The sequence below is a fragment of the Oncorhynchus clarkii genome, chromosome 17 (assembly GCF_045791955.1).
Source record: "Oncorhynchus clarkii lewisi isolate Uvic-CL-2024 chromosome 17, UVic_Ocla_1.0, whole genome shotgun sequence".
Lineage (NCBI taxonomy): Eukaryota > Metazoa > Chordata > Actinopteri > Salmoniformes > Salmonidae > Oncorhynchus > Oncorhynchus clarkii.
The window spans coordinates 18,193,173-18,217,662 of record NC_092163.1 but is presented as its reverse complement, the minus strand read 5'-3'; the positions used below and the strand labels follow the sequence as shown (position 1 = coordinate 18,217,662).

General features: G+C 43.2%; 1 protein-coding gene across 3 annotated transcripts; it reads right to left on the bottom strand.

Annotated features, from left to right (window-relative positions):
- Positions 1–52: 52 nt before the first annotated feature.
- Positions 53–23,286, bottom strand: LOC139370421 (keratin, type I cytoskeletal 18-A-like). Of its 3 annotated transcripts, XM_071109891.1 has the most exons (11): positions 23,180–23,286; positions 22,853–22,990; positions 22,245–22,449; positions 19,509–19,591; positions 17,478–17,631; positions 14,590–14,871; positions 11,255–11,389; positions 10,346–10,566; positions 7,692–7,951; positions 6,270–6,372; positions 53–2,236 (listed from the first exon to the last, which is right to left on the bottom strand). In XM_071109891.1, exons 3-11 carry the CDS (start codon positions 22,440–22,442, stop codon positions 2,005–2,007), a joined length of 1,668 nt encoding a protein of 555 aa, XP_070965992.1. In that variant the 5' UTR covers positions 22,443–22,449; positions 22,853–22,990; positions 23,180–23,286; the 3' UTR covers positions 53–2,004. The 3 variants fall into 3 exon arrangements, with proteins under 3 accessions (XP_070965992.1, XP_070965988.1, XP_070965991.1); XM_071109890.1 differs by having other exon boundaries at positions 754–2,236; positions 22,853–23,226; XM_071109887.1 differs by lacking the exons at positions 22,853–22,990; positions 23,180–23,286 and having other exon boundaries at positions 22,245–22,713.
- Positions 23,287–24,490: the final 1,204 nt, after the last annotated feature.

Sequence of the window (24,490 nt, the reverse complement as noted above, 5' to 3'; positions counted from 1 at the left end):
ACCCATGACTAGAGAAATATACTATTCTATATTGATTAAAAAAACAACTGAAGACAGCGTTTTTGGTGTTTTATTTAAATGAATACATTGTTAGATAAAAGCATAATTATTCATTCTAAAGTTAAAGAGCTCCAAAAACGAAAAGAAGGTTTAGTCCCAAGTACTCCACGAAGCAGAGCAAATCAAGCGCATGAAGAACTGCATAGAAGATAATTGTTTTTAACATTTGTACACAGGAGGGACCCAACTGCAATGCACAATGGTATTATTTTCGCGTAATATATTTGGTGCCAACTCAAAAACATAGCATACAAATAAAATAAAGATATTGTCATATAGAGTGTAATCAGTCATATAGATATTATGTATACGACACAACAGTACCAAAATAAAGCATTCAGGATACTGTAGAGCAACTATTTACAAATACTGCCCCCTGCTGGCTAAACCAGGGTACATCTCTGCGATACAAGTGGCAGGGTTAGATTAGAACAGGGCTCTACCGTCCTGTAGGTTTTCGCGCCTATCCTATTCTAGCGCACCTGATTCTAATAATTATCTGGTTGAAAAACTGAATCAGGTTAGTTACAACTGGGGTTGAAACGAAAACCTACAGGAGGGGTTGCTCTCCAGGAAGAAGCCTCACTGCAATTTCGGGTCACAGTGAGCAGTGTGGGGGAAATAAATAGCTTCTTTTTTTTTTTTTTTACTGTACATTTCTATCTTTGTTGCTTTGTTTTGATTGTGGCCATATTGTCCATATATAGATAATATATAGACTACAGTTAACTTACAGCATTATAAGAAAAAAGCAGTTTTCAGCCATAGGTGAACTCTCAGTGCTGGGTTGATCCATGACAGCATAGCAAAACCATTAGCATTTTACACACAGCGAATTGAGAAGAAAATAACCACCCTTAAATAGTCCACAGTAGAATGTCACATACAACTCTGATGGTTCCGCCTTTTTTCATGTTTATATTTTTCACCACCTGTATAAATTGTTAGTTGTTACTGAGGGATGGTTGGATTATACATTTGTTAAATGTGGTGACAACAGTGAGTATTATATACTGGTATGATGTATTATTGACCACAGGGGAAATCTCTTGAGCATGGCATGTTTTCACATTTGTCTTGATGGCAAAATCATAAGTAGGCAATACGACTTTCTACTTTTATACATGATTGAGAAATGCTGATATATAAAATTAATGGCATTCACTTTTCTGAATCACACATTAACCCCTCATGTAGGTGGTTTTGTATGGATGTCACCAGGATGGTTTGGTCATGGGGGTTGCAAAATGGCTGCTGGTAATGCTGATGTCACAATGATGATTGTGGGTGATAGTGGAGTTGCAGGAACTTTGATGACATGACAATACCACTCTGGCCAATGGCTAGGTTCAAAATATACAGGTTAATACAAGAGGATTCTAATGAAGCAATAAGGCCCGAGGAGGTGTGGTGTATGGCCAATATACCACGGCTAAGGGCTGTTCTTATGAGCAACTCGGAGTGCCTGCACACGGCCCTTAGCCGTGGTTTATTGCCCATATACCACAAATCCTGAGGTGCCTTATTTCTATAATAAACTGGTTGCCAACATAATTAGAGCAGTAAAAACAAATGATTTGTCATAGCCGTGGTGTATGGTCTGATATACCACAGCTGTCAGACAATCAGCATTCAGGGCTCGAACCACCCAGTTTATAATATTTCATAACTCTTTGCAATTCATAAAACCAGCATTGCTAGTTAGCAATGGCGCTAATAGTTATTAATGGAGCTGGTCGGTCCCATATTTTCGAAAGCTTCCGCATGGAATTACTTCATTGTCTTAACCTTCCCATCTTCAACCTAGTTCAATGGGAAACAATGCTGATCTCATGGTGATATCACAGTCAAGGGTAGGGATGCTGTTGCCAGATCACAACATTTATGAGGGAGTCAATTCAATGATGATATCACCTATCAATGATAGGTATACTGTTGCCTCGACTATACTGTTGCCTCAACATTTGCCGCGATGGTGGGGATACTGCGGGACCTCTTCATCACCAGGCGGACCTCCACGTCAGGCAGGCTGTCCTGCTTGGTCTGGGCGCAGCCCTCATCCGCTACCGCCATGTGCAGGTCGAATCGTAGCGACACCGACTTCTTCCGCAGCTTGGGGTTCCCCTTGAAGAAGGAGCCCTCCCACTGCTTAATCACCTTGTCGATCCTGTCCGTCCTGGGGTGGTGGTGGTGGTGGTGGTGGTGGGGGGGGGGTGTGCAAATGGGTTAGGTTTTAAAATGCAATAGATGCTAGACTACAACTAGAAATGTAGACTACGTGTATAGAAACAATCAAACAGACAATACTTTACAAAGCTGGTGTTGTGAATTGTACCCTGGCCACAGTAAACCTGGGGTAAATTGTAATATGGTATGTCTAACTGATGACTAGTCCTATATGATTGTATGGGTGGGTCTTTTACAGGTATAGGTATAAGTCAGAGAACCCTTCCCAAACACACACAAGGATTGTACATGTCTCGTTAACAATTAATTGTGATAATGATCTAATTCAGAGTCAAGGAAAGTTTACGAGATGACACAGTTAGTAAAACAACTGGGCAACGATGACTCTGAAAGCAGAAATATTTATGCGGCCATTCCCATTCCCGGTTGGTACGGTGTGTGCTTTTAACTCCTGATGTGTGCACAAAGAATTTAGGAATGACAGACGCCGCTCCCACTTGGAAGACGCCGATGTCTCCACATCTAATGGAGCTCATTAAGGAATGTCTCTCAATGAGAGACACATCCCATAATAGTCTCTTGAATAACATCATAAGTAAAGCATCCCTGCTCCCTTCATTGTAATTGACACTTTCTGGCACTAAGGCACGATTACTTTTCACACTGACTGAAGCAGGCGTGGTGGTGACATTGGTTCAAAGATCACGATTAATAGGTCTGATTAGGGATGTGGTGATGATGAAATTTTGTCCGCTGGTGATTGTCAACCAAATAACTGCGGGTCTCACGGTAATTGACCATTAATTAACATAAACACATTTAGCATCTGCTGGCTTCCACACATAGCCTACAAGCCACTGATGCCGACCTTTGGAACATCTACATTTTAAAAAGTCTAATAAATCAATGTAATATAGCCTACACCTTAACAATAAATCCATTCTTTATTTTAGACAGGTATAAATAAACGTGATATGAAGATTTATTTGGTCTATTTCACAAGAACAGAATAGCAAACTCTGAGTTGACCTTATGTCAGACCCTGATCTGGCTTTTCCATATAGCTATGGGCTACACTAGTTCATTTAGCAGACAAGACTTGCTTAGAATTCCGTGGCATTATTTTATAGTATTTTATAGTATGAAGAATACAATGGAACAAAGCTGAATAAAATGTAAATTATATTTTCTCCAAACAATTTGAGGGAGTGTGCACATGCAGCTATTCTGTGTTGAGCGGTAAACAAAGAAATATCTACTCTTATATGCTTAATTTAGAGTTATTAATATAAATTTAGTTGTTCTACAAACGTTGGGCTATTTGTTTGGATTTTTAATACATTGTGTCATGACGCCACTCTAATGATGATTTGAAAAAAGTTGCTTGAAAGGCATGAACTCTGTTTTGTTTTTTTGCACAGGCTGTACACACTTCATCAGTCTCTCATTCAATTCGAGGCACTTCATAATGCCTAAAATTTCCCGGTGATATCCCCTTTGTGTGACTGTAATGCACTCTTAAGAAATCCATGCTTTTTGTGACTGTTGTGCCCTTGGGCTAAATATAATAATTACAATTCCCTTCTCCCTAAGTGCTGCGTGCTCCGAAGCACTTCTCACTCACATGGCTCTCATTCACATGATCAGGTCTTTTTCACAGGCTACAAGTGAAGACAGACACATCGGGGACGCAACTGCACACGTCCTTATCCAATTCCAAGGTGTATATTGAAGATATTGGATGAACTGTCCACATTTACTTTTTGTCAGTCAACAAGTTGAGTAGAACTAACAACAAGCAAAAGCACTAGCCTATGTCAATCTACTATCCCCCATTGTACAAAAGTTGACCTATTCTATTCTGTGCAAGAAATAAATATTCCAAACATAGTCTGGGACAGTTGTGGGATGTGATAGATTCCAAAATTAATGCAACCACTAGCATAAAAAAAAAACTTTTTTGCGTAATGAGGCTGACGCAACAGATCATAACGTTTAGCTTAAAATTAGGCTGTTTATTCACATTATAAGCACATCAATGTGCACATGGCAGTAGGCTATAAGCACGAATGTTCCATTAGCGGGAAAACACCATTATCAAAAGTGACCGCAAATGAGATTATGCATGTAATGCTTTTATTATTAATGTGCATTTTTATGATGAAAAGGATCTTCCCCAAACTTGAAACTCACTCACTGCTTATGTATGCCAGTTAGGCTCTACACCCCTTGTAAAGTGGATTAATGTGCTTAATTTTAAGAAATCATTTGGCCACTTTAGTTTTGATACAAATCGTATCAAAATATAGGCCTATGGGCAAGGCTACATGAGGTGTGTGACTATGGTTTGAAAAATATGAAAAAAAGACATTGTTTCTTGCCATACGCTAGGCATCATTCACAAGTGATGATATTTAATTCACAAGTGATAAGCTAATATTGTCACCGATCAAACTATTCTTGATTTAATCTTGTCTTTCCATACACTAAATAATATACACTACCGTTCAAAAGTTTGGGGTCATGTAGAAAAGTCCTTGTTTTGTAAAGGAAAACACATTTTTGTCCATTAAAATAACATCAAATTGATCAGAAATACAGTGTAGACATACAGTGTAGACGTTGTTAATGTTGTAAATGACTATTGTAGCTGGAAATGGCTGATTTTTAATGGAATATCTACATAGGCCGTACAGAGGCTCATTATCAGTAAGCTTCACTTCTATGTTTCAATGCCTCGTTGTGTTAGCTAATCCAAGTTTATAGTTTTAAAAAGCTAAAGGCAGAGTTACAAAGAAAAAGCCATATCTCAAACTGGCCAATAGAAAGAAAGATTAAGATGGGCAAAAGAACACAGACACTGGACAGAGGAACTCTGCCTAGAAGACGAGCATCCCGGAGTTGCCTCTTCACTGTTGAAGACTGGTGTTTTGCGGGTACTATTTAATGAAGCTGTCAGTTGAGGACTTGTCAGACGTCTGTTTCTCAGACTAGACACTCTACTGTACTTTTGCTCTTGCTCATTTGTGCACCTGGGCCTCCCACTCCTCTTTTTATTCTGGTTAGAGACAGTTTGCTCTGTTCTGTGAAGGGAGTAGTACACAGCGTTGTACGAGATCTTCAGTTTCTTGGCAATTTCTCACATGGAATAGCCTTCATTTCTCAGAACAAGAATAGACTGATGAGTTTCAGAAGAAAGTTATTTGTTTCTGGACATTTTGAGACTGTAATTGAACCCACAAATGCTGATGCTCTAGATACTCAACTAGTCTAAAGGCCAGTTTTATTGCTTCTTTAATCAGAACAACAGTTTTCAGCTGTGCTAACATAATTGCAAAAGGGTTTTCTAATGATCAGTTAGCCTTTTTAGAATGCTAAACTTGGATTAGGTAAGTGATGGCTGCTGATAATGGGCCTCAGTACGCCGATGTAGATATTCCATAAACAAATCTGCCGTTTCCAGCTACAATTGTCATTTACAACATTGACAATGTCTACACTGTATTTCTGATCAATTTGATGTTATTTTAATGGGCAACAAAATGTGCTTTTCTTTCAAAAACATGGATATTTCTAAGTGACCTCAAACCTTTGAATGGTAGTATGTGTGAAATTTGTTTTGATTCAGAATGGACCATTGTATAGTAGGCCAAGCCTATAGAAAGCTTATGGGATCCTCTTTTTAATAGAAGCCATCACTCTGTTTTCTCACACAATTGCATAGCCTATAGAAATGTTGCGCAACATGAGCTCATGGGCTCTCATGAAGTGTTTGATTGCATTTTCTATTACATGTTTTATTGATGTCAGAGTGATTAGAGGGACAATGGAGTGCGGAGTACCAGGGAGTTAGCAAGTTTGGTCGGCTACTAATGACCACCAGCAGCATCAGAGCTTAGAGAAGCCTAATTACCGTGATTAAACGGTCATGTGGAATTTGACTTCCCTCGTGACTTGTGACCGCCAGTGTGGCGGTACTACGGTCACCTCAACAGCCCTATCTATGTCTGATAAATACTTACTCCACGGTGCCAGTGCCCTCTGCGCTCTCCCTCACCACGTTGCCTTGGAGGATCTCCTGGGTCTTCACTGTGGAAATCCTCAGATCATTGTCTCTCTCTGGCTCTGCACATAAAACACATACACACATACACTACATGACCAAAAGTATGTGGACACCTGCTTGTCGAACATCTCATTCCAAAATCATGGGCATTAATATGGAGTTGATCCCCCCTTTGCTGCTATAACAGCCTACACACTTCTGGGAAAGCTTTCCATTAGATGTTGTAACATTGCTGCGGGAACTTGCTTCCATTCAGCCACAAGAGCATTAGTGAGGTTGGGTATCGATGTTGGGCGATTAGGCCTGGCTCACAGTCGGTGTTCCAATTCATCCCAAAGGTGTTCGATGGGGTTGAGGTCAGGGCTCTGTGCAGTCCAGTCAAGTTCTTCCACACCGATCTCGACAAACCATTTCTGTTTGACCCTCGCTTTTTGCATGGGGGCTTTGTCATACTGGAACAGGAAAAGGCCTTCCCCAAACTGTTGCCCCAAAGTTGGAAGCACAGAATCGTCTACAATGTCATTGAATAATGTGGCGTTAAGATTTCCCTTCACTGGAACTAAGGGTCCTAGCCCGGGCCATGAAAACAGTCCCAGACCATTATTCCTCCTCCACCAAACTTTACAGTTTGCACTACGCATTGGGCTGGTAGCGTTCTTCTGGCATCCGCCAAACCCAGATTCGTCTGTAGGACTGCTAGACGGTGAAGCTGGATTCCTCACTCCAGAGAACTCGTTTCCGCTGCTACAGACTCCAATGGCGGCAAGCTTTACACCACTCTAGCCGACGCTTGGCATTGTGCATGGTGATCTTAGGCTTGTGTGCTGATGCTCGGCCATGGAAACCCTTTTCATTAAGCTCTCTACGAACAGTTATTGTGCTGACGTTGCATCCAGAGGCAGTTTGTAACTTGGTAGTGAGTGTTGCAACCGAGGTCAGACGATCTTTATGCGCTTTAGTACTCGGCGGTCCCGTTCTGCTAGACGTTTCCACTTCACAATAACAGCACTTACAGTTGACCGGGGCAGCCCTAGCAGGGCAGAAATGTAATTAACTGACTTGTTGGAAAGGTGGCATCCTATGAGGGTGCCATTTTGAATGTCACTGAGCTCTTCAGTAAGGCCATTCTACTGCCAATGTTTGTCTATGAGGATTGCATGGCTGTGTACTTGATTTTATACACCTGTCAGCAATGGGTGTGGCTGAATTATCCAAATCCACAAATGTTTGTATATATAGTGTATTTAGCATACTGAATGTGTGTGTGTGTGTGTATGGTACTCCTGCCTGATTGTGTGTATACGAGTGTGTATATGACCATTAACATGAATATGTGTATACCATTCTGTTTGTGTATGTGTCTGACCATGTCCCCCACCTGTAAGGATGACCAGGCTCTGTTGCCTATGCAGAGTTAGTGCAGGGCTCTTCCTCAGGCCGTTCTCTGTCACAGACCACCGCTGAGGTCTCTCAGGCAGGGGCTCGGACAGTGGCTCCTCAGGGGTCACCGCGGGGTCACTGAGGCCGTTCTCCTCCACTCCATTCTCTTTAGGCCCCTCCCCTATGGGGCCTGGCTCTCTTTTGGGGCCCCTCCAGCGCCGCAGCCCCATGACCTGTCCGTTACGCCCACCTGGGTACCTGTGAATAGATGAGAAAACATGGTGAGTAGGACTCAATGGAATCTGTGTGGGGGGGGGGGACACTCCTTCGGCAGCTGTCTCAGATGCTGTCTACATATTTGATGGATAACTATAGCCATTTCTGTGCATTCAAAGTAATTGCGTGGCGGAAGGATATCTTATAGTGCGATCAGCACATCCGAATCACGATAGGACAGAGCAGATTGAATCAATACAGAGCCTGGCATCTTGAGTTGAGCAAGTGCATTGTGATCTTCCGAGAATATAGATATAAATCCAATAGACTGGGAGAAGATCTAGGATGCATCATCGAGCGTCATCTTTCTCAACCTGGATGGTCATAAAACTAGATCATGCTGGGCACCTCCCAGATAAATAGAAGGTGGTCATAAAAACATAATTATGAGGCCTGCTGGGCTGAGTGTGCTCAATAGAGGGACAGATCTGCGATGTACAAACATAATGGCCGTGAACTGTCTGTGCTTGAATGCATTCGTGTGACCAGCCTGTGAATGCCTCAGTGCTGATAATTGAGTATTATCTTTAGGCCTGTAAATTGACCGGAATCTTCCCTAATAAATGTTAAGAGGAAATGACATTAAAGATCTAAGTGAATGAAAGCCATGAGGTGAATGTGGGGATGTCTGGTACAGAACAGCTGGCAGTTTAAAACGGTCTTATATCTGTACACACAATGCAGAGAAATGTGTCTGTCTGTTTGCCTGTATGTCTGTCTGTCTGCCTTTCTTAATGTCTGTCTTCCTGCCTGCCTGTCTGCTTGTCTGCCTGCCTGTCATCCTGCCTGTCTGCCTTCCTGCATGGCTGTCTGTCTGCCTGTACTGTATGTAGGTAAATACACTTGAGTGTACAAAACATTAAGGGCACCCCCTCACAGTTGTGTCAAGTTGGCTGGATGTCCTTTGGGTGGTGGACCATTCTTGATTCTTGAAACTGTTGAGCGTGAAAAACCCAGCAGCATTGCAGTTCTTGACACAAACCTGGCACCTATTACCATACCCCACTCAAGGTTTAAAAATCCTTCTTTAACCTGTCTCCTCTCCTTCATCTATACTGTTGGAAGTGGATTTAACCCGCGACATCAATTAGAGATCATAGCTTTCACCTGGATTCACCAGGTCAGGCGATGTCATGGAAAGAGCAGGTGTCCTTCATGTTTTGTATACTCAGTGTACATTAGCACAAGTCTGGGGAATTTCCAGTAACCAGCAGTTTCGCTATTATATTGAGTCACTGCCAAAACATCTCTGTCTCAACCTGCAATTATTTTGGATTCTCTATGCAAATAAGGCTTTCTTAAGCTGCTACAGTAAAGAAAGTCATCTGTCACACTCCTCAACAAAAGAGAAAGACAACACATAAATGTAACTGTTTTGACAGAGAAACAAAAGGGATAAAATAAGAGGAATCCTTTTTTAAATTAGCTTCATCCTTTAAGCTCCTTTTGGATGGTTTGGATGTTTAATTTCATTGAGCATGTTTGGGAACAAGGTGTTGCTTTTTCGATGAGGTTATGACTGTCTGAATGTGTATGGGAAACAAAGGATGGATCATTGTAGGCGTGGGACGATCATGGGAGAGAACATGTTTTCATGTTCTGTTAAAAACAACTGGGGCATCTTCATTTCGTTTCATTTGCAAACTGAAGGAGAGTTCATGCGACTTAAAAGGGTCTCCCCCCTGCCTCATGTCCTCACAGATCCTGATGTCCTCACAGATCTTTCTCATACTGACTAATGATTCACGACCTCCACTTTCGATGCCTTTTCTTTCAAATGTATAGTGCCCTCAAAAAGTTTCTCTAGCAAAATACCTTCAGTGTCTCGTTAAGAACTTCACTGTGATACAATTTCTGTTTGGACATTTTAATGTTGTACGAAAGCTATCCTGCCTGTTCATTTCAGCCATCTTCATTCTTAATGCAGAAGTTCATTTCGGGTCAATTTTATACTTCTCATCGTTTATAGTTCTTATCTATAGTTCAGGTTTACGGTTTAGGACGAAGACCTTCCCGCTCATTGCTGTGAATATGCCCTGTAGCTTGAAACAGTTTAATATCACAATATAACGTTTTGCCTTTATATCAGCTACCTCACCCTTAGTAAGTGTGTATTCATCTGTGAGCATCTATGTCGGTGTAATTGACCAGAAATCGAATCTAGCTCAGCTGCTCCATTCTAGAGTAAAGCCTTTTGCTCTGGGGTTTACACATCTCAACTCTCAAGAAAGGTTACTCATCACCATGTAGTTCACCAAACCTCCTCTGCTACATCTGCCCCAGGAACTGTCCCAAATGGCATCCTATTTCATTTTTAGTGCAACATTTTTATTGAGGGCCCATACAGCCCCTGTCTGTGACCGTTAGCCCCCTCACCTGCCCTCCTCGCGCTCCAGCAGGCGTCTGTAGGTGGCGATCTCTTTCTCCAGCCTCATCTTGGTATTGAGCAGCTGACCGTGGCGCTCTTGCTGCGTGGCCAGGCCGCCCCTCACCTGCTCCAGCTCGCCCTCCAGGCCTTGGATGACCTCTGACAGGCCCTGCAGCTGGCTGGAGTATTGACGCTTGGTGTGGTGGAGGGAACTCTCTAGACCTTTCTCCTGGGGAAGGGAAGGATGTGGGAGAGAGGGTGGACAGGAGAAAATGATAGGAGAGGAGATAGAGATGGAGGAGAGAAGGGAGAGGAGATGGCGGAGAGGAGAGAGGGGAAAGAAGATGGAGGGGGAGGAGAGAGGGGAGGGGAGAGAGGGGAGAGGGGAGAGGAGAGAAGGGAGAGGAGATGGAGGAGAGAGGGGAAAGGAGAGAGGGGAAAGAAGACAGAGGGGAGAGGAGAGAGAGGAGAGGTGGGGAGAGGGGAGAGGGGATGGAGGAGAGAGGGAAAAAGCAGGATCAGAGAGATTAAATCATTGTAAAAATGGAGAGGGGGGAGAGAGCAGAGAGTGGATGAAGAAGGTGGAGCACAGCGATGGAGAGGGAGGACAGCATAGAGTGGAAAGAGGGAATATGATAGAGGAGAGAGTGGATAGGGACAAAAGGTCATGAGAGGATGACACAGAATGTGGAACAGAAGAGAGAGTGAGAGGGGACGGGGTAGAGGGGGAAGAGGCAAGAGAAGTGAATAAGATTGGGAGAATCACCAATAGTGTTTCAGAATCAATAAAGATGAATGTTCTCCAAACTCTACTGATCCATTATGGGTGTGTGGCAGAGACAGGAAAGTACTGTATGTGTCTGCCGCAATGCTGAGGCTACAGTGGTGTGTCTGTGCATGTGTGTGTGTGTGCTCACCAGAGCATGTAGGGACTCGATCTCCACCTGCAGGCAGTGCCACTGTTTCCTGGCCTCGGCTAGCTCTGCCCGCGCCTCCCTCAGGGCAGTCCCTCCGAGGTTCACCTGGGCCCATGCTGCCTCTTCTGCATTGAGCTGGGGGAGAGAGAAGGAGGTCATATAACACACACACACACCTACACGTGCGCACGCAAGTACGCATGCACGCACCTACACACACACATCATTCACATGGAAGAACACAAAATTAAAGTTTTGATGGAGATAGATGCTGACACACACACAAACAGGAACAGTTCACATGGAACTCAGGGACACACACACTCATAAAAACTGGTACCCACACACATTGGCACAGAGCCAGAGGACTCCGGGCACATGTGGGACAGGTTGAGGAGGGTAATCTGACACCCTAGGTGTTAACACGAACTGATGAACTATCAGGTACACAAAGTAAAACAACTCTAAACCAAAATACTTAAACTTGATAAAACATTGTAAATAGGCTCCACACCTTTATAAATCTACCTGTAATCATTTCCCCCACAGATTCCCACAGGGCACAAACATGTGGAATCAAGTTTGTTAGTTAAACATGAAACTGACGATTGTGCTCAGTGGATTCCTCGAACCTGTCGACATCATAGCATTACTCTGTAATTACCATGTAAACAAGAACCTATTAGGGGCAATTATTGTAAGTGTTGACCTTAACCTGTCATTTTACAGTGAGAAGCATAACATAATAGCTAGTTCATTTGTCCCATACAGTGTGTACAGAGCATTCGGAAAGTATTCAGACCCCCAATCAGGCCCTATTCTAAAATGGATTAAAGAAAATGTCCTCATCAATCTATACACAATACCCCATAATGACAAAGCAAAAACTGTCATTTAGATTTTAGATTTTGAAACTGAAATATGACGTTTACCTATGTATTCAGACATTTACTCAGTACTTTGTTGATGCACCTTTGGTTACTGCCTTGAGCTTTCTTGGGTATGATGCTATAAGCTTGGCACACCTGTATTTGGGGAGTTTCTCCCATTCTTCTCTACAGATCCTCTCAAGCTGTGTCAGGTTGGATGGGGAGCGTCACTGCACAGCTATTTTCAGGTCTCTCCAGAAATGTTAAATCGGGTTCAAGTTTGGGCTCTGGCTGGGCCACTCAAGGACATTCAGAGACTTTTCCCGAAGCCACTCCTCCGTTTTCTTGGCTGTGTGCTTAGGGTCATTGTCCTGTTGGAAGGTGAACCTTCGCCCCCACTCTGAGGTCCTGAGCACTCTGGAGTAGGTTTTCATCAAGGATATCTCTGTAATTTGCTCCGTTCATCTTTCCCTCGGTCATGACTAGTCTCCCAGTCCCTGCCTCTGAAAAACATCCCCACAGCATGATGCTGCCACCACCATGTTTCACTGTAGGGATGGTGCCAGGTTTCCTCCAGACGTGACGCTTTGCATTCAGGCCAAAGAGTTCAATCTTGGTTACATCAGACCAGATACTCTTGTTTCTCAGGGTCTGAGAGTCCTTTAGGTGCCTTTTGGAAAACTCCAAGCGGGCTGTCATGTGCCTTTTACCGAGGAGTGTCTTCCCCAGATCTGTGCCTCGACACAATCCTGTCTCTGAGCTCTATGGACAATTATTTCAACCTCATGGCTTGGGTTTTGCTCTGACATGAACTGTCAACTGTGGGACCTTATATAGACAGATATGTGCCTTTCCAAATCATGTCCAATCAATTGAATGTCCCACAGTTGGACTCCAGTCAAGTTGTAGAAACATCTCAAGGATGACCAATTGAAACAAAATGCACCTGAGCTCAATTTCAAGTCTCATAGCAAAGGGTCCGAATACTTATTTAAAAAAGGTATTCCTGTTTTTATTTTTAATACATTTGTAACATTTAAAAAAAAACTGTTTTTGCTTTGTCATTATGGGGTATTGTGTGTAGATTGAGGGGGATAAACAAAAAAAAAAGTTATCTAGTTTAGAATAAGGCTGTAACGTAACAAAATGTGGAAAAAGTCAAGGGGTTTGAATACTTTCTGAATGCATTGTTTGTGCTTTAGCCAACTCTGCTTCCCCGACAGATCTGGAACCAGGCTGTAACAGGGCTGTATTCCACTCCAGACTCCAGTCCACTCTGACATAAAAGGCAACAAACAAAGTCATTCTGTAGAGCAGACGCTGGTTAAGTATCAGTCGCTGCCTGCTTGCAGCCATGGGCCAAGATGCTTAATCACGCCTGTCACTTCAAAGTCACTGGCTGCATCCCAAATGGATCCCTATTCCCTAAAAATTCCACTACTTTAGACCAGAGCCCTATTGGAGCCCTATGGGCTCTGGTCAAAAGTAATGCACTAACTAAGGAATAAGGTGCCAATTTGGATGCAGCCAGTGTGCCACAGACGGTGAAACTGACCAGACAGAAACAACACAGCCATGATGAATGACTCATTCTGCTCCCCCTATTCCAATGAAACCGAAATGATCCTATTTCAAAACCTGAAATATGAGCGGAAATATAATCTCATGGGTAATAAGCGAAAATGTCTAGATGGGCTGCATTATTGTTGAAAACAACATAGCTATGAGAGAAAGCTATATACGGTATTTACTAAATATATCATATTCCCTGAAATCAAAATGCTACTATTTCAAAGCCTGAAATACTGTCCCCATCCGATGTGATGTTGTCGAAACCAACAGCTATGGAAGGTATATATATATATATGCTACATGCCAATTGCAAGTTATCCTTTTCAACTGAAATCCTAATGCTCCTATTTCAAAGACTGAAAAGAATACTGTCCTCAGCTGATGCCTTATAAGGACTTAGCAGTAAGCAGATCAGAGAGGCCCGTTACAAGTGATGTATTACAATGCTGCAGTTGTGGTTTATGACATATCAATATCTAAAGAGGAGCAGCATTTCAATATCGTAGTAAAAGTTGATCTCTTCTTTGGAGGTAATGGATTGTCTATGGGGCACCTTTCTGTGTTAGGTAGGGGTGTGATGAGGATAAAGAGGGAAGGAGAGAGAAAGAGAAGGAGAGAGAGAAAGAGGGAGAGAGGTAAACAACCCATCTCAGACCTCAGACCACCTCAGAGCTCCGACACTAATTCAGTACAACAAATCAAAAACCAACCAACTCTTCTTATCTTACCACATATCACTGCGTTGCCTGGAAACAGCAGAGATAGAGCTATGATCAGGGTGTGACTAGGTGGCAGGAAGCCAAGGGAGGATGAAAGAAAAGACAGAGAGAGGGATGGATGGAAGGAAGGAAATAAAGACAGGGGGAGGGACGAAGGCAGTGGGACACTGCGTACCTGTGGGAGAGATCCTCCATGGGCTCGGGGTCTGAGTCTGGCTCCGAAACAGCTCGGCCCGGCAGCGGAGCATGGAGTTTGATTTGGGCCGGCGGCCAGGCCGGGGTGTCGGTCATCTGGGACTTGATTTAGGCCGGTGAGGCTGAGGCGGTCGCACTGCGTCCTGATTCGGTCGAGGAGCTGGGAGAGCTCCATCCCTGTGCCATCCTCCTCCCACGCTGTGGCCGTCACTGGCAGCGCATCGCAGGAGTCAGCCTGCTGCTGCTGCAGAGCACGGGCTGCCTGCACAATGAGCCAACCAGAGAGAGGGAGAGAGAAGAGGGAGAGAGAGACAGGGAGATATATGAATGTAAGAGAGTATACAAGAGTGTGTGTGTGACAGCGAGAGGGGATGGATCTGAGAGAGAAGGAGAAAAGGGAACAGAGAGAGAACGAGGGCAGAGGAAGAGAGCGAGAGAGAGAGAACAGTGTGAGAGCAGACACACGCAATGCAGGGGAGGGGTAGAGTCTGTTATTGAGCCTGAGCCTGTGAGTCTGGGACAGTGTGTGTGCGTGCATGCATGCGTGCGTGCGTGCGTGTGCATGTGTGTGTGTGTGGGAGAGAGAAGCTGGATCACGTAAAGACCTGAGTGGAGGAAGGGAAGGGGAGTATTAGTCAGCAGGAATAAAAAGGGGTTAGTAAAAGAGAAAGAGAGAGAGAGAGAGAGAGAGAGAGAGAGAGAGAGAGAGAGAGAGAAGGGTGGGAGGATGACAGGAAAACATTGAAAGGGAAAGGATGGTGTGAAACCTAACACGCCTTTCCACTGAGATCAATAGGGGAGGTGTGAGAAAACAGGAGCAGGCATTCTTCTGGTTAATGGGCTAATAGGGAGAAGGTGTTCTGAGACGTTGTTCTTTCTTTACAGTAGCTTTCTTGTGTCTTTCTCTCTCTCTTTCTCTCTTGTTTCACCTTCTGTCTGTCTCGCTCTCTTTTCTTTCTCTTGCTTTCTCTCTCTCTTCTCTCTTTCTCTTCCTTCTCTCTTTCTCTCTTCTCTCTTTCCCTCTCTCTTTTTTGTCGCACCTTTCTCTCCCCTCTGCACATAAACATTAAAAAAAGAATGAGACAATGGGAATTATCAAAGGTGGAATATACTGTGCAAACACAGTGGATGCTGATCAGTAAAAAGTTAAGAAATTTCCTCCTAATTGGAACAAGACTCAGAGTTGGATAACCCCTGACAGAGTCACTTCCCACTGGGCACAAACTGGTTGAATCAACGCTGTTTCAATGTCATTTTTCAACATGCTGTGATGTGGAATCTACGTGGGAAATACGTTGGATTTGAAGAAAAAAAATCAACGTAACATGTTGTTTTGAGGGTGAAACTTAAATTAGTATGTAACCATGGTAACCAAATTTCAATGGAGACAAACCTTGCATAAAACATGTTGAATTTGTAACTTTTAAACAATGTCAGATCTTCAACATTATATCCAGTATCAGAAAAAAAATACTATAGGCTGGGAAGCACCTCCTCCTGGAGAATGTATATATCTACAGCTACCGTTTGGTCTCCCAAGCCCAGCCCTGCTTAGCAATGATATTCATCAATAGTTATTGTTTTAATTCAAACCAGAACTAAAAATAGACAATAAAATAGGCCAATGGCTTCAAGCTCATTTCAAATGTAATGATATTTAGTGATATTGGAGTGTTTTTGGTTATCAACACAACATTTGAAGGAGATGTATCTTCTGCTTGGATAGTTCCATCTGTGCCAATGACTTTTATTCCATTTTGTCTACAAATGAATCGTTGATAAGTTGGATTCACGTCTGCAACTCAACCAAAAATCAAAGGACTGAATCCAAAACAAACCAACATTTAAATGCCCATTAATCAAAGTTTGTCCAATTTTTTTACTTCGATTTTTGGTTGAGATGCAGACATGAATCCAACATATCAATGATTAATTTGGAGACAAACTGCAATTAAAGCCAGACTAAGTCATTGACACAGATGGAGATAAATCTCCTTCATATTTGGTTGAGTTAACAACCAAACAAGTCAATATGATCTTTTTTTTTTTTTTTATTTAAAAAAAATTCTCCCCAATTTCGTGGTATCCAATTGTTGTAGTAGCTACTTGTCTCATTGCTACAACTCCCGTACGGGCTCGGGAGAGACGAAGGCTGAATGTCATGCGTCCTCCGATACACAACCCAACCAGCCGTACTGCTTCTTAACACAGCGCGCATCCAACCCGGAAGCCAGCCGCACCAATGTGTCGGAGGCTGTACACCGAGCCCCTGGCAACCTTGGCTAGCGCGCACTGCGCCTGGCCCGCCACAGGAGTCGCTGGTGCACGATGAGACAAGGAGATCCCTACCGACCAATCCCTCCCTAACCCGGACGACGCTAGGCCAATTGTGTGTCGCCCCACGGACCTCCCGGTCGTGGCCGGTTACGACAGATCCTGGGCGTGAACGCAGGGACTCTGATGGCACAGCTGGCGCTGCAGTACAGCGCCCTTAACCACTGCGCCACCCGGGAGGCCCAATATTATCTTTAAAATACAATAGGCGAGATGTTAACAAATGATGCTGGATTCATGTCCCCAACTCAAGTTGAAGAATGGGATTAAGCCAGTGGCTCAGATGGAACTATCCAAGCAGTGGATACATCTCTTTTAAATGTTGATATTTTGTTGCATTGTCAACCAAACACAATTCAATATTACTTTTACAGTAAATAGCCTAATGTTAAGGCTATCTTACAAACTAATGTAACGTTCAACCTTAAAATAAATAACACATCCATGGCCACATTTATTCAACCTTTTTACGGATGTCTTTACTGAACGAATGCAGGTGTACGGAACCGCACGGACACTGGCACAAGACCGTACCACATAGTCCTGGTGCATGTCCTGCAGCTCTGTCATGGAGTTGTGTAGTTCCGCCTCCAGCTGTACATTGGTATGCTCCACCCTCGTCTTGTTCTCCCTCAGCAGAGCCACTTGTTGCTCCAGACACTTGGTCTGCCACTCTTCCAACTCACATCTATGACAGGACACAGAACACATCTCATCCTATTAACTGGGTTGTGTTCATTAGAGCACTTAATAGAAAATGTATTAAAACTTTTTGAAATGGGAAAACTGAAAAAACAAATGTGTGTTTCTTACTGGACGGGTCGTTCCTGTTACCATGTTTCAGTCGGCGATATTGACTAGTAATTAGCCTTGACCACAGTGGTCTATGCAAAGCAGCTGTAGGCCTACACTTTACCAAGAGGTGGTGATGGTAACATAGGGAAGTGTTTTTCAATGTACAGCTACTGAATGTTCCCTACTCTGGGTCAACTAGTCAGGGTACTTTACATGGGTGGTGAAAGAGCTACACGTACTGTGCATGTACTGTAGGTAAACACTGTGATACAGTATATGGAAATGTTTCAGCCGCACATCCATTGTATCTAAGCAGGTGGCTAGCCCTTTCCTTCAGTCACTGACTCAAAGCACCCTCGTTGGTCTCATGGCTGAAATGTTATTAATATTTTTCAAAATGTCTTAATTAATCAAGTCATTTTTTTTTTAACTGACGAAAATCCAGAGTTTCTACAGTATGTCAAACAGTTTTGTTAAATTTCAGTCTTCTGTGATGCACTTAATGTGTAATATTGGGATGCAAACTCAAAATTGAATACATTTCATATATCTGACATGGTACATGTGTCTTCTTTTCTTAAGCCTATAACCATGTGTGTGAGGTGTATACTTTTGTTTCAAAGTAGATTTGTTTAAGACCACCAAGAATCACTCTGTGTGACCCTGATATAGCCCACTCTAGTAAAAGGTTTTAAGATATACCAGTGTTTTCAGGTCAAGGTAAATAGACTGCACCCAGCAATCTCTGCTCCCATGTGTTTTAGTGCCCTTCATCAGATCTAACCTAATCATGTAAAAGACCTTATCATACAGTGGGGAAACCATCTTGCAACAGTCCTTCAGTAGTTGCAATAGTCCTCACTTCCCAACAGATGCTAAAGTCACAGTCACGGACATCAAATCAAAGTTTATTGGTTGCGTACACAGTTTAGCAGATGTTATAGCAAAATGCTTATGTTACTAGCTCCTAACAATGCAGTAAAATGTCAAAAAGTACACAAATAATATCTACATATTTTTTAAATACAATATAAACCTTGTGACACAGAGTTGCAGACAACATCGTGACAGTGACCCAGGTAAGGCCAGTAGGACACAGTATATAAATAGAGGAGGTGTGTATTCATAGCTCATAGCTGCCTGCATGTTGTTGCCCTCCCTTGCCCTTCAGGGGTTAATGGATCTCCAGCTGGGTCCCAAATGGGACCCTATTCCCTATTTAGTGCACTAATTTTGACCACACCCTATGGGTACCCTGATGGCTCCTGGTCAAAAGTAGTGCTCTAAATAAGAATTAGGGTGCCATTTGGGACGCAGGTCTCTGGCAGTAGCAGAGGGGCCGGTGTGTCACTCTGCATCAATACAGATGGGAAAGTGCCGACCAGGCACAACACAGCCAGGCTGCGATTTGTATGCAGGTTGTTGAACAGGAGTGGGAACTAGCCGAGTTATAACAAAGTGCGGACTGTACTGCTGCTACAGTAGAGAAGAGATAAAGTATCTCTGCAGGGGAAAATAAGATATCTGATTGTTATTCAAGAGGTGCCTTTAAAGTGTTATAGACTGAAATTGGTTGTTAGTATTATACTAACAGTAGGTGTAGGATTTGATGGATATTTGCTTCTGTTTCCAGAAGGCGTTCACAACTGCTATGGTATGTCTGTGTTTTCTTTAGATATGATGAACATAAATACTATGAGGGTATGTGTTACTATATTAGTATACTGTAGTATTCTAGGCCTCACCTAGAATGTCCCAAACATTACTGACCTGGCCTGGATGGTAGAAGCCCTGGACATCATGTGGTCAGACTGCAGCACCAGCTCTGCATTCTCCATCAGCAGTTTACCAACCTACAGAACCAAAACACAGTCAACACACACAAGACAAAATAACAAGGAAGTGAATACGATGCGTGAAAAACATGATCGATTTCAGAATGTGTTCAATCTGGTTGATCCATGTAATGTCATTGGCCCAATAGGTAGAAAAAAACACGATGAAACATGAAATCACATACGAATACACCTCAGAACACTGGAAGTTCACATTACCAGCTGCTGCATCAAACGGGGTCTTTCTCAAAAATGTGAAAACATGTGGGTGAGTCTTATCACAATAGAACAACTGTAATAAAGGTTTCGCTTCCTTGAATTACACTAGCCTCGTCTCATACTGTGTGGCATGACATTGACCAATGGAAGAGTTGGCTATAGCACATAGAGCATGGGACAAGGCTAATACACTAGCACAAGCATGAAGATAGAAGCCTTTGAAATATCATCCAAGAAAGGAAGTTGGAACAGAGATAAGATAGAATACGGAAGTTCGGGATACTTCGGGATTGTTGGCAATGAGGCCCTTTATCTACTTCCCCAGAGTCTGATGAAATCGTGGATACCATTGTTATGTCTCTGTGTCCAGTATGAAGGAAGTTAGAGGTAGTTTTGCGAGCCAAAGCTAACTAGCGTTAGAGCAATGACTGGAAGTCTATGGGTATTTACCAGCATGCTAGCAGATACCCATAGATCCACTTCACATTCATTTAAAAGACTGCATAATAATATTCTGCCTGTTCATACTTGTCAGATTGCCACCAGCTCAGTGAGTCAGTTTTATTACATGATGATGTCCCACGATTTGGGTTCATTAAGACAAGGCCTGAAGCAGCCGTGGCACAGATATTAAAGCCAAAGAGCCTCTCACAGTAATTCTAGGACTTGACCTCAAAACCCCTAAATGTTTGGCGTTAACTGCAATGTAAGTACATGAAACTTAAACAAATGTTATCCAAAATCTCTTGCATCTTTGATATGGAAATGTTTACTGTATAACCTAGGGCCATTTGGAGTTTCAATGCTGACTCTTCCTTTGCCAATCACAACATCACAATGCTTACTCAAGACAAACACACCCGTACTGAAGGAGGAAAACCTGAAATAACTTGGGCAATTGTGTTTTTGCTCACAGAAGTGCCTCAAAGATTATCATCATATTTTCATTGTAATTACCCATTCCAGTATCTTAGCTCTGTCAGTTATTCATCTCTGACTGTGTTGATTCATAGACATGAGAGAGTACAAACCAGATATCAGCACTTTGTCTTCCAACAGGGCACTCTTCAACTGAACATTAACTGATTGATTTCAAATGAAATGTGTCACGTTTTGTAAATAACAGGTGTACACTAACAGTGAAATATTTACTTTCAGGCCCTTCCCAACAACGCACAGAGAAATATAAAAATAATAACACAGGGAATACATACACAGTGAGTAATGATAACTTAGCACGGCTACCAGGAATTCCTTATTATGGCTCGTTATTCAACGCTTCTCAATAGAACGAGGGTGGCGCCAGGTCTTAAAACCTAAACCCACAACAATAACAGCAGTCTAGGACTGAAACCGGCCTTGAGGAAGATGCACATAACAAAGACAATTGTTACAACAAATCACGAATTCATGTCAAAGGACGATTTGAAGAACGTTATCAGTTATGTCAAGTCATACATGTTTCATTTGATTTGATTTATTTAGCCAGGATAGTCCACTCAGTAACAATTGCCACTGTTTTACAGGGAGTCCTGGGTTCCATAGAAGTCAACATTCCAGGTATTAGTTCAGGCGAAAGTGTGAGGAAATGTCCCACATATGTACATTTGTACATGACAGGTTCTCACATGGGAAAGTCTGCAGATATCGTATCAGTGCTGCTATGGATCTTTATATTGATCCAATGGATTGGCAATCGCTCATATTTTACGCAACACTCTCGCTGAAAGTGAAATTGGGCATAAAAGTCAACCCACCCGTTGGCTTCAATACTAATAGGTCAGATCTTGGTGCTTTCTTTGCCTTTGTCTCCATTCACATTCAGAGACCATAAATCAAGGAGCGGTTGCAAAACCTCCAATCAGCTCATGCGAGTGAGCTGACAATTACAGCAGCCCGTGTTAATGGTCTACTAGGGCAGTGGCCTTTAAAGGAATAAAAGGATCCACATTCTTGAGTGTGACAATGGAGTGATGGCTTGTTTCCAAATGTCCTGACATACAGTATGACACTACTTCTCACCCTCTGGAACAGTTGACATTGTCTTGGTAGGAACCACTTTGTCAAATGTCTGTTTTAATTTGACTGCTATTAAGTGTAATCATCGCTAGGACTGAAAATCGTTAATAACTGGTTTGCTCAGTCAGTGCTGTATCTGTCTCAAAGCCAAAACCCTGCACGCAAGAAAACACATATCATCTGCTTTGCTCTACTCTGGTAAAAAATGATACGGAGAATATACAATACAAGTTAGTCCAAGTCAGTCCTAATAGCTACTGTATGGCTAGAACACAGCTGCTCAAACAAATCTAGGCATTACAGTACCTCAGCATAATCACTCGCAAATAAAGTTACTGTCAGTGGACATAAGAAAAAACACTGTCTAATGAGTTGGGGTCCCTCAGGGCTCAATGTTTGGACCAGTTAAAAAGGTAATAGATGCCAGTCTCACCTGGGCACGGAGATCATCCACAGTCCTTTCCTGCTGGGTCCATTCCTGGAGGTGCGGGGCGTTCTTTAGGCCCCAGTATGCAATCTGGCCCTCCAGATGCCAGTTTGCCTCTTGCAGCTTGTTTACCTGCTCCAGGAAGCCCTTCAGACGGCTGTTGAGGCCCTGCATTGTCCACCGAGAGTCCTGCAGCAAATCCATGGTGCTCCTATGCAGTGTACACCCCAAAGAAAAACACAGAATCCTCTCAGGGGTGCTATCAAACACTTACAGGCTCGCCAACTCAGGAGAGTGTCTGATAAAAAGTGTCAACCCAAACGTACGGTAACTACTTATGCTATCCAAAAACTCTTTCACTACTATTGCAGCATATGTCCACACCACAGTCACTTCTACCCACTTGCAACGCTGGCAGGCGGTACCCTGCCTGCCACCGATACTGGTGAGATTACGGACCCATGAGGTGGTTACTGGGTAAATATTTACCCAGCAATACTCACCCGTGAGGCAATGTGGCGTCCCTTTCTCTCTCTCTCTCCCTCCCCACCCCCCTCTCTCTCTATCTCTCTAGGCTAGGCAGCACCGTGTGTTGGCAGTGGTAAGTTAAGCACCAGTCTCAGTAGCCCCTGGTCACTGCAGCGAGCTGCTCCTGATCCTCCCCTCCCAGACGGAGCTGGACCACATTCTTCTCCACTGCTTCAACAACTTTCACTTTCCCACTGGGTCCCAGGTCAGAGACGGTCCCCTGTCTGTGACAGATCAGATAGGAATGGTAGGGTTAGGGCTAGTCTCGCTATTGCTCTCGCACCAACTATGTGCCAGCTATCATGGGGTCAGCCATGACAGGGCCAGTGGTACTGTCCCTGTTCTTTCCCCCCACGAATACAGCCTGCAGCAGTGCTGTAGGTGTGAGTGCTGGGGTAAAGCAAAGCGCTCACTTGCTGGACACACTGTTGCTTACATCACCAGCGCTCTGAGGCCCTTTGTGTTCTCTGATCCAGGATTACTGAGCCCTGTGTGGAGGGAAAGTTCAGGCACACACTGCGACAACACTCTCTGTTTGTGTGAGTGTGTCTGTGTTTGTGTCTGTTTGCGTATGTGTGTGTTTGTTTGCAGTTGTGTGTGTGTGTGTGTAAACAACATATCTAGTATCTACCAATAATTAATAGTGAGAAACGAATGTCTATCCACTGACTCATCAGATCAACAGCCTGTAATAAACATTGAACTTTGTGCTGTGTCACATGGGTTGCTCAATTCCTCCCTTGACTACCACTACCCTCTCATTGGCCTGTTTTGTGAGTGAGTGAGTGAGTGAGTGAGTGTGTGTGTGTGCGTGTGCGTGTGTGTGTGTGTGTGTGTGTGTGTGTGTGTGTGCGTGCGTGTGTGTGTGTTTGTCAGTCTGGGGGGGAAAGTGAGATCATTTACCAGACATTCTCGCAGGTCACAACTTTTTCATCCTCTTGAAGTTGACAACAATGTTCTACTTGTATAGGAGATACCAAATGTGTGTTGAGTCGTCATGGCAACCACCACGCTTTCTTTCAGTCTTTCGCTGACTTTTTTTTATGGCTTACCTCAAGTAATGTGAGGGTGTTATTTCCATGATCAATTAATCTAACCAAGATCTTAGACATTTTGGCACCAGCACATACGTCTTACAAGCTTTAAGTCAGGTGAGGTAATAAGATAAGACGCATGGTTAAGGTAGTTAAGGTGTGGGTGCGGCATCTAAAGAAGCCAGTGAACGTCTGATGGAAAAAGCACAATAAAACATCCCGTTTAAGCCACTCTGACATGGTGTTTGGAATGTGAGTCAAGGTAACACAACTCATAGTCATCTCTATTCGTCTCTCTCTCTCTCTCTTGGAGTAGGCACTTTCAAGTCCTTTCCAGTCCTTTGCACTCCCAATCTACCTCATTATGTGAGGCAGCAGATGACTGTGGGATTTACTTGTTGGATCAATAAAGGATTTCTCTTCCTTTCTGTGTAAACAGCCGCGCCTGCATTCTACCATTCACAGACAGGATCTAGGGATCATTAATATGAGGTCACACATAAACCTGCTACAAACACTGCGTCTGTCTAGAGTCTAGAGTACAATATCACCATGGAAACACTTCATGGGCAAAAATAATGTTCTCTCCTTGAATCAAATCAAATCAAATGTATTTACATAGCCCTTCTTACATCAGCTGATGTATTAAAGTGCTGTAGAGGAAACCCAGCCTAAAACCCCAAACAGCAA

Coding starts and splice junctions, on each gene's coding strand:
- LOC139370421 (XM_071109891.1), bottom strand. CDS start 22,442: ATGGATTTGCTGCAGGACTCTCGGTGGACAATGCAGGGCCTCAACAGC. Junction 6,373..7,691: donor GAGCCTGGTCATCCTTACAG/GTGGGGGACATG, acceptor TTTTATGTGCAG/AGCCAGAGAGAGACAATGAT. Junction 2,237..6,269: donor GAGGGCACTGGCACCGTGGA/GTAAGTATTTAT, acceptor CCACCACCCCAG/GACGGACAGGATCGACAAGG.